This window comes from Nicotiana sylvestris, chromosome 12 (genome assembly GCF_000393655.2).
Source record: "Nicotiana sylvestris chromosome 12, ASM39365v2, whole genome shotgun sequence".
NCBI lineage: Eukaryota > Viridiplantae > Streptophyta > Magnoliopsida > Solanales > Solanaceae > Nicotiana > Nicotiana sylvestris.
The window spans coordinates 73,144,503-73,155,455 of record NC_091068.1 but is presented as its reverse complement, the minus strand read 5'-3'; the positions used below and the strand labels follow the sequence as shown (position 1 = coordinate 73,155,455).

Here is a 10,953-nt window from a genome sequence, read left to right as displayed (position 1 = left end):
TCTCTCTCTCTTTTCTCTCTAACTTACTCGCCCGAGGCTACTCTTTCCATTTGTTGCTTTCATACTTGTTTTTCATTTATTGCTTGATATTGACTATAAAGAGCTTTCTTTAATTATATATTAATTGGTATCCCCTTCCTGGTTGCCTCCGATAGCTCAAGCTCGAGCCGGGTATCGACCTTGAGGCCTTTCATCGATCAGTCCGGAGCCCAGGTAGCAAGCCCCTATATTTGATTATTGCCCCGTTTTAACTTGTATTTCGTCATTAAACTTCATACGGCTAGCATCAACTACTCTAACAACTAGTATAAAAATAGATCACGTATTTTTAAAGTCTTATTTACAAATTCAATTGTTATTACCATTTTCACGGTAAACAGTTTGGCGCCCACCGTGGGGCTAAAAATAATAGTGATTATTTTCTTGCTGGTTTCATTGCACAAATGCAAGTTATCTTTCACGCTTTTCTTGTCCAAGATCTTTTGATTTCAGGTCAAAATGTCTAGCTCGGTAAACAGAGTTGAGAACGACTACCTTGAAAATCACAGAGAAAACGGGTTGGTTGTTCCAGTCATTGGCACGCCACCGCAGAACCCCGATAACGCACCCAAACCGATTCCAGCCGACACAGGTTTGTAAGACGCGCAATAGGTCGACGAAACCTCACACACCGACAGAAGCGTACAACATGGCGACCGACAAGAAGCCCAGAAGATCCCGGCTCGGGAAGTACAGGAAGTTAGTCTTCATATTATCTTTGAAATTTTGCAGGCGCAACAATTGGCTATCGCTCAGTTACAAAGCCATCCGAAGACTCCCAGCACAGCAGCGGCAGAAACAACTCACCTAGCCGAACAGGTACCCGAGAGATTGAGCAATAACGGGTCGATATCCGACCCAGCCATAATAAAAATGCTTGAGAATCTCAACAAAAGGATCGAATAAAGCGAGAAAATGATAGCAGCCAATGATAAGAAGGTCGAGACCTACAACTCTAGGGTCGACCAGATCCCGAGTGTGTCCCCGGTCCTGAAGGGTGTAAATTCGAGGGTGTAAGTTCGTGCAATAGCGGTTCCTAGAGGAAGCGGCTCCGAAACCCATTCCAAAAAAGTTCAGAATGCCAGAACTCCCAAAATACAACAGCACCTTGAATCCCAACGAACACGTCACTGCCTATACATACGCGGTGAAAGGCAACAACATAAAACATGATGAGATCGAGTCCGTCTTACTGAAGAAGTTCAGTGAAACTCTCTTGAAGGGGGCCATGATGTGGTACCACAACCAAACCCCCAACTCCATAGATTCGTTTGCCATACTAGCAGATTCCTTCGTAAGGGCACACGTCGGTGCCATCAAGGTAGCAACAAAGAAGTCCGACATGTTCAAGATTAAGCAGAGGGAGAACGAAATGCTGCGAGAATTCGTGTATCTTTTCCAGACAGAACGAATGGAACTACCCCCGGTCTCCGATGACTGGGCAGTGCAGGCCTTCACTCAAGGCCTGAATGAACGAAGCTCGGTGGCCTCAAGGAAGCTGAAAGAGAATCTAATCGAGTATCCCACCGTAACCTGGTCGGACGTCCACAATCGATACCAGTCAAAGATCAAGGTCGTGGATGACTAGCTGGGAGCCCCCTCGGGCTCATTATACCCAAGCAGGCTCCTGGAAAATAAATCGATGCCAAACAAAGAGAGATATCGGCCGTACGCTGTAGATAGGAGGAATGCCCTAAGATGCAACCTACCTCGCTATGATCGGAGAATGGATCGAGGACAATATCCTCGAGGAATTGTCAACAGAGCAGATTCGATGGGGACACAAGGCCAGCGAGGGCGCCTCGCCCATCAGGATACAATTTCGACATTGCTACATCAGACATCATGTTCACCGTTGGCAAAACCAGGGATGCCAAATGGCCCAGGCCTATTCAGTCGAATCCCTCTCAGAGGAATCGCAGCTTGGTGTGTAAACTATATAATTAGCATGGCCATGAGGCCGAAGATGGCCACCAGCTCCGAAGGAAAAAAAGCCAAGCCACTCAACAAAAATCACTGCCGAGAACTCTCGAGCGATCGGATTCAAGTCCAGTTCCGAGTAAGGAAGGTAGCCAAGAAGAACAAAGCAAATGGGCCGCGACGTATTAACATGATAGTGAAGGAGCGATGACACTCTCCCAAAACTTATAAGGAATAGGGTAAAAATGTTTGTCACCAGAGAAAAGCGAATCCGGGGATATATTCCCAAGGACGCCCTCACATTCAGCGAAGAGGACACTGAGACCTTGTCTCAGCCTCACACTGACACACTGGTAACCTTCTTCCTCATTTGATCTATTTCAAATAAAACATGTGCTCATGAATTCAGGTGGCTCGATCAACATTGTCGGGCCGAGGATGATAGAGCGGCTCAGACTGCCGGGTCAAATCACGCCCACCTCTCGAATCTTTGGCGGTTTCCACACCGCGATCGTGACGATGAGAAGAAAGACCATTCTCTCAGTCAGCATGGTTGGCGCAGATCGAAACGCCAAGTTCCGTATCATCAAAGGAGGCGCAAAGCATGATCGCCTTATTCAGACGGTCGTGGACGCACTGCGTGAAGGCAGTTCCGTCCCCTCTTCGCCGAAGGATGAAATCCCCCAAGGAATGAAAATAAAATCGTCGGCAAGGAGCAGCACGCGGCAAGGGGAATGTTCACGTCACGTAACGTATCGCCGGTATCAATATCTCCACTCTCGAGATAGTTGAAGGGTAATCAAACTATGTCTTCGGCCAAGCCCGATTAAAACACAGCGAAGGGCTGTACAGAGTCCTCGCTCCAAAATAGCAGGGACATATCGGACCTAGGAAAATCACCTGCGTACCCCGTGGTAAGGTAAAACTACCTCCCTCCTTCGTTATTTTAAAATAACCTGTATGTAGACACCCATCTTGGGCGTTCGGAAGTGTTAACCCTACCCGAAGATCCCAAGGCCTTAACGACACCCATCGCACTCTTTCCCCTCGGCCGAACTTTCGCCCTGAAGAGGGTCTTGCCAGCAAGGTTCCTAGAGTAGCGGTGTGCCTCCTAAGGAGGATCCGACAAGCTCGTCGGGCTTCTTTTGCAATCAACCCGAAACGCTGGAATGCACCCCTTTGAAGACGATGTCTGCTCGGAATGGCGGGGGAACAATAGACTAAGTTCCAATAGGAAATCATGTATCGGGCCAAATGGTCAAAAGAGTCCTGCCTGCTCAGGCCGAGCTTACGACAACGAAACAACATGTACTTATATTAAGCAATCAAATAATAACTTTCGCCAAAGGCATCTCGTACTCCAAAGAAAATTCAGCATACTCACGACAAGGATCCCTCCATCGAGTACGTCCCGAAATACTCGGAGACTTAGCGTCAACAATTTGATACCCATATGACCTCAGGGTCGGAACTCCGCGCTCGTAAGACATCAACGAGGCAATTTCGAGCTCACGAGTAACGGCTTTCGAGTCTCAGCAAACTCGATGACTCGGAGGCTGTCGTTAATTTCCATTCACTGGAAAACCCGAGGTCGTAAGACCCCGAGTGGGCAAACTCGGTCTAGCCGGATCTATTTTATATAACAACAAAAAACTGTAAAACCTCAAAAAGCATGAAAAAATTGTAAGACCTCAACAGGCATGAAAAAACTGTAAGACCTCAACAGGCATGAAAAAATTGTAAGACCTCAACAGGCATGAAGAAACTACAAGACCTCAATAGGAATGAAAATTTTGTAAGACCTTACTATAGGCATAAAACTCAATCCCGAAGTTTAGGCTATGTGTTGCATTTGTAAGACTACCGAAAGGGCATATCCTCGATGCAGACGCCTAAACTATCACACTCGGGATCAAAAATGGCTCTGGCCAAACACATATGACTACAATCAAAACGGATGCACCAGCCAAATTAACGTGACTCGGGGACGCCCGACCGTCGTTAACAAAATCGCAGGTCATTACTTCGAATCTACTTTGAAAAGAACCGATTAAAACAGGCTACCCTCAACAGGCAAACGAGCTTCGACCATGTCAGCTCCAAATCACAAGGCTTTGAGCTACTCAACCTACAAGCTAAACCTTCTAAGGTGCTCGAACATCACCGCTAACAACTTGAAATCGAGGTTCTTCACAAACCGACGACGGGTCGGGCAAATCATTTCAAAAAGACCTTAACGAGAGGAAAACAAAGCCTACATATGCCCACGGGCAAAAGCGAGCCTCAGGGCCACATACTAAAAGGTCACAACGACCAAAAGCGTAAGAGCCACTGTCGCCAGCTTAAAAATTGAAAACTTGAGGATTAAAATGAGCTCGAGTCGTAAATCGATTCGGGGACCGGATCCAAAATAGATAATTGTACATGCGTAAGGGCACAACATAAGAGCCACCATCGCCAGCTTCACGAGACTCAGGGCCACATACCTAAAAAGTCACTTCGACCCAAGGTGTAAGAGCCATTTTCATCCGCCCATGCAAACATAAAAAATAACTTGAGGGTCAATTAAGCTCTAGTCGCAACCTGAATCAAAGAATGAACCCAAAATAGTTAAAATACAAATGCCCAAGGGCAAGGCGTAAGAGCCATTATCATCCGCCCATTCAGGCACAAAAGATTGAAGGTTAAGTAGGGTCGAGTCAAAACCTAACTCGGAAACTAAACCCAAAATAGTTGAGCAAAGCGTAAGAGCTCTAACGCTAGCTTGCGTTAAAAGCTGCATTTAACCGAGCATAAAAGAGCCTTCAGGCCTGCCTGATGAGCTCTGGAACCATATTACAAATCTAAGGGCTCTTGCCAAACTCCGAAACCAACCCGCCTGGTCAAAAGCAAAGCAGAAAGGGATACATAAGAGATAAAGCTTCAGATTTTCTTTTATTTACATATGCAAAAGTTGTGTTCTCCATATACAAACATGCTCTGCAAATACCTAGTACAAAATGGCAAAGTCTACCCCCGTTCCAGAAGGCTACGACCTACCAGCCTCATCTTCACTCTCCGAGGCATCGGCCAGAAGTGACCGGGCATCACGCTCGTCTGCCCTCGCTCGAGCCAGCTCTTCCGGAAGGACAAAACTCCTGACGCCAATCTCTTCAAGTACCTCCCTTCGGTTTCTGCAACGAACATATTCCTCGATCCTCTCTTCACGATCGAGGGCCCTCTTCAACTCGGCTTGGGAATCAGTAGCGTCCTTCAAATGAATTGCCATCTCCTGATTAGCCTTAGTCCGGCTCCATGCTGCTTCAGCCCGAGCATCAACGATCTCAGCTCTAACCTTCTAAAGTTCGGACTCGAACATCGTGATCATATCCACTTGAACTGAAGCATTGTCACGAGCCAAGCGGAGTTAGACTTCGAAGGCAGGAACTTTAGCCAAGGCACCCTTCTCCTCTGAAGCTTGAGCCTTAACCTGAGCTCTTAGCTCGCCACAGTCGTTCCTAACTCAGTTGGCTTCACCCTTGAGGTGCTCCAGAGCCTCCGCCTTTTTCTGTAACTGAGATAGGCAAGAAGTTAACCTAAAAGGTTAAAAGGCAAAATGCATGCCACGAGAAGCTACCCGCTCCATCAAATAGCTCTCGTAACTCGAGCTCTGATGCGCCTCATATCGCTAGTGCATAAACTCAACTTCCTTCTCCTCGCAGAGGAACCTGACGGACCTTCCCTCGACCAGAGCTTTCCGAAGCCTAGCCCTATGATGGAGCAGCTCAGACCTAAGCCTGTCAAAGGCCTGTAGAAGGAAAACTCGATAAGGAAGGGAAGACGCGAAAGTCCTACGCCAAAACTCACCTCGAAGTGAAGCCGGCGGACTTCATCAAAGACCGAGCACACTTCTGTTGGTCCAGTCCCCTCGATCCTAAAAGAACCAACCTCGGTCGAAGCATGATCACTCGGGGGAACCACCGCTCCGGAACCGGAGACTTCAGGAACATCAGGTTCGGGTGATGTTTTCTCCTCGATGACATAGACCCGTTTAGCCCTACTAAAAGCTCCATCGCACTGTGAGTTCATATCCCATTTATAACCATCGTCCCTTGGCTCGGAAGCTGGCAACTCCTCCCCCTCTCCGGATGAGCACAGCCTCGTCACTGGGGACCTTTCGATACCTACAATGGCAAGGTTAGTACATAAAAAGAGGAAAATATCATCTCAAATATACGAAGGCCAAGGTAAAAGCAGCTTGCGCACATACCTTGGTATTTCGCTTCCCATCTGCCCCGGGACACAGCTCGCCACCTATGCTCGTCGCAAGTCGAATGGGTCGCCAACCTCCGAACCCAGCCGGGCAAATTGGGAACTTTGCCCGATACCCATGAAGTTGTTGCAGAAAAGGAGGAAGCACAATTAATAAACTGGTTTTTGCTCTAAGCGAATCTAAGAAAGCACGAGACACTTCACTCACGCGCATAATTACATCTCTCGGGAAATGGCATGAGCTCTACGGGGATAATGTCAGTCGTCCGGACCCGGACAAATCGGCTGACCCATTCTCGATCCCAATCTTCCTCTTCATCAACAACAAAGGGTGTGGACGAACGGCACCGCAAGGTTAGTAGGCCTCGATGAGGAAAGGGTCGGTATAGCCTGACGAGCTGACTAAGCGTGAATTCAAGCCCAGCCTTCTCCACAAAGAATCTCATCATCAGCACTACTCGCCAAAATGACGAATGTATCTGCACCAAAGTAACCCGATACTTCAAGCAGAAGTCAAGCACGACCCTATCAAGGGGGCCTAGTGCGAAAGGGTACAAATATACATTCAGGAATGCATCAGCGGGGTCCGTAATACCCTCATCCGGGGAAAGTGCCTACAACACTACCTCCTCGCCCCATCTGTAGTCTCTCCTCACCATCTCCAGATGTTCCTCTCTTATCGAAGACATAGTCTTCAGAGTAAACTCCCGCGGATCCTGAGCACTGGGAGTGGAACTCTCCTCTCCCTGCCAGGCAGGCCCGGAAGTAGCAGTGATAACTACGGTAGAATTGGCAAACTGAAGCAGGGATCTACACCAACACCTTTGTGCTTAAGCTAATGAAGGACTCGATGCAAGGCGGAAGGATAGCTATCTAAAATAATGGGATCTTCCAAAGAAGCAAGAACCGTCCTATGTATATGTGGGAAACAACAACGATTCGCCTACCTAGGATAACCCTCGGGAGGCCAATAGCCTTAGCACGGATCCCGAGGTGGTACCCGACCCCTAAGATCTCTGTCAAGAAGAAGTTAGGCCACAAAAGATCAACGACATCGTCTCCAATTTCGAGGTGGTACCTGACCTCGAGGTTTCCTCTCAAGGAGAAAATAAGCACTTCGAGCTCCGTCCACGAGGGCTCGACCTCAGGAAGTCGCCTAAGTACGAATAACCCCTCCTCAAAGACCCACCTACAACACCTTAAAAGGCTATCTACATCAAGCTCAAAGTAAAAACTCCAAGTGCCCGAAGTGAACTTTCACTTCGGTGCTCTATCTCCACGAGGCTCGAGTGCCCTGATGATCCAAGTTTACCGGACCGCTTCAGGCTTGATCCCGGGAACAACGATGAGCTTGGAAAGGAACCATTTCTGTTGACCAAAGGCCGAAAAGAATATTGACGACCGTCAATAGAGGCATACATTCAAAATCTCCGCAAACGCACAAGAATATACAAGAACATGGTAAATATCAAAAGCAAAAGTAAAGAAGATGTCTTCATATTTCATAAATATTGGCTTACAACAGCTCTCGGGGGGTCCTTACATACAATTACAAAAGCCCGCAAGGGGTCCTTACGCAGAAAAAAAGAAATAAAGGGGTATACACCCATAGTGGTAAAAGCTTAGATCCTAGTCTATTCTCGAAGGTCCACCTCCCGCAACAAACACCTCTAGGCACGCATCCTCAGAAGCCTTATCCCGGCCTTCCGCACTGATATCTCCAAAGGATAGGTCGAGAAGCAAGGAGGGATGAAAAAATGCCATACCCCGCCAAAGGTCGAGGACCCTCACTGGCCAAGAGAACCTCGGAGAGACAACAGACCTGGCGAGCATCAGCCTCGCTTGCACGACTACTTTGATTCCACTTCTTGGAACACTGAGTCGTGCAAGCTACCAAGCCGGGGCAAAGCGCCACGTCGAGCCGGGGTATGAAGGTGAGCAGCGGTGTATAATTTGAGCCCCCTTGTGAGCAGCGGTGCATAGTCTGAATGACTTTCTAAAAAAGGGGAGAGTCGACTCCCCATCTATCGTTATCTCGAGCCAATAAGGATAGCAATAACAATCGCAACAACAATGGCAGCGACGATAAAATGATATAATCTCGACCAACAAAGGGAAGCTCACGCAAGAGGCCACAACACAGCCTATAGAAGCGGTGCCAAGTGACTTTAACATGGTGATCAACAATAGAGGAGGATGGCAAGGGTAAAGGTATGAATGAACAAATAAAGACACTTGGATAGAAAAATGGCACTGGAACGCCCCATTTATAGAAGATAATGACACGGTCATTGAGGCCTTTCGAAGACTAATCGGTGGACGCAATTACTGAGTTCTGAAAAAACCGAATCGACGGCGGTATTTTCACCTTGGAGAATAGGAATCGACAGTGCATTGAATGATGTCGAAACAACAAGTCCATGGGATGTCCCGGTTATCGTAAAAACTCACGCCATAGGATTGCGTCATCAGTATGACGTCGTCATGGGAAGCTCGAGAAGTCATGTATCAGAATCGTTTCTCATCACTTTGTTTTGAGAAACGCGGAGACTACCTGTATGCGGCAAAATCAGGGGGCCTAATTTTTTGCTATCAAGTCAGTTCAGAAGAATGCCACGAGACCCCGAAGACGTGGAGTTGCAGCCGAGTTCCCTCCCTCGGGGCTCGTCAAGGCCCACCTCAAAGAAGATGAAGATTGAGGCTAGAGCAAAACGGGGAATTCCCAAGGCACACGGCTAAGTCTGACAGAGCCGGCCTACCCATAGCCTATATCGAGGCATCGCGTCTAGCCATCCCATCTATATATTTTTACAATTAATATACGTTGTACTATAATAGGATTCCCCTCCTATATAAAGGGAATCCTCACCACTTTGTAAGGGGTTGTTGTTGCTCCAACTACTCTACACAAGATCAATAATAACTCTCTCTCTCTCTTTTCTCTCTAACTTACTCGCCCGAGGTTACTCTTTCCATTTATTGCTTTCATAATTTTTCTTCATTTATTGCTTGATATTGGCCATAAAGAGGCTTCTTTAATTATATCTTAACTGTTATCCCCTTCCTTGTTACCCCCGATAGCTCGAGCTCTAGCCGGGTATCGACCTCGAGGCCTTTTATTGATCAGTTCGGAGCCCGGGTAGCAAGCCCCTCGGTTTGATTATTGCCCCGTTTTAACTTGTATTTCGTCATTAAACTTCATACGCCTAGCAACAACTACTCTAAAAACTAGGAAAAATAGATCACGTATTTTTAGAGTCCTATTTACAAATTCAATTATTATTACCATTTTCACGGTAAACAGATTAGATGATCTTATAAATGATTGGGGTCCCCTTTATATAATAGGGGAACCGTAAATAAGGTATATTTCTATTTACAGTAAGAAATATTCTTGATAAAGCTGTCTAACCGCCTAGTACGGAATCGTACAATCCTATTTCGAGATTTGTGCCATTATCTTGGGGATGTGGCAGGAATCTAGCTCGTTCTGTTATAGATGTTACATCTCGCGTTTTCGTACGTTAAAAGTTTTGTCTTTAGTTAATTGACATAGACTCGGGGATGAGATTATCTTAAGGTTAATGTATTTACGCTATTTATAACAAACGAGAAATAAGTGTCATAAAGGATAAAAGATTCACGAATTAATGAAAACGAGTTTCGCTGAAAGTGGCCAATTTGGGATAAAATATGGGTTGAGCGATAATACCCGATAATTATGAATAGTACCATGAAAGGTACCATATGACCATGGTAGTATAATATATAAGTATATATATATATATATAGTATATTAAAAATAAATCAAATTTTAAGTAATTTGAGACAATTTTTAAATTATACGGGTAATTGATTAATTACCGGGTAACGGGACATTACCTAATTAATGAATAAATTATAGGATAATATTAAGACCCCCCCCCCCACATGTGGCAACACCACCATAATCTTAGGAATGACTCTTAAGTCATTTGTCTATGTGGCAACTTGTCCTATAACTTAAATAATACACCTTTTTACAAAGAAAATCACATATGTCTTAAGGACATAAAAAGAATCATATATCCATTCCATTCATGTATCTGATAACGTGAGAATTCAAGAATTTGGAGGAATTCAAATGTCTGACATTCTATAGCATCTTCAACGCTTCAAGACCCAGGATTTCAGAGCAACTTAATTAACGTGAGATTTTGCGATATTAAGGGAGTACAGTATAATCTCTCTCAAGAGAATCGACTCAGGTATGTAATGGCTATCCCTTCTTTCAATTGGCATGACTCAATAGAATACGTACTTGACTAGAGAGTTTAAAAAAAGCATAATTCTTATAGATATTACACTATTATAGTTGATGGTTGTTATGTTGTTGATTATATTGTGAATAGTTTGATTTTATATAAGTACAAATTTGTTCTTAAGTTCCATAGTCCTTCATTTGATCTATTGTGCAAGTGTATATGTATAGTAAAGAGTAGGTGAGTTATAATTGTGTTCCTTAAGTTGAATCCATTCCAAACTATTAGATCTATATTAGACGTAATAGCATACAAGGTAGCCCTAAGGTAACTGGGATTGTTAGTTGTGCTTTCTGAGATAGGTACTCCAAGAAGCTAATTGAAAATAAGGATTAGAATACATATTTGTTACTTCCATTAGTGGCATGTTTTCACTAGTCGGGCAGTTACCACCGGTTGGGCAGTTATGCATCATTATTTACCACCGGTTGGGCAGTCATGC

General features: G+C 45.4%; 1 protein-coding gene across 1 annotated transcript; it reads left to right on the top strand.

The window, feature by feature from the left end:
* Positions 1 to 1,117: 1,117 nt before the first annotated feature.
* Positions 1,118 to 1,627, top strand: LOC138883212 (uncharacterized). Its single transcript, XM_070163880.1, has one exon. The coding sequence runs from the start codon at positions 1,118 to 1,120 to the stop codon at positions 1,625 to 1,627; it is 510 nt and encodes a 169-aa protein (XP_070019981.1).
* Positions 1,628 to 10,953: the final 9,326 nt, after the last annotated feature.

What these genes read in the sequence shown, in the direction of transcription:
- LOC138883212 (XM_070163880.1), top strand. Translation starts at nt 1,118, where the DNA reads ATGCCAGAACTCCCAAAATACAACAGCACCTTGAATCCCAACGAACAC.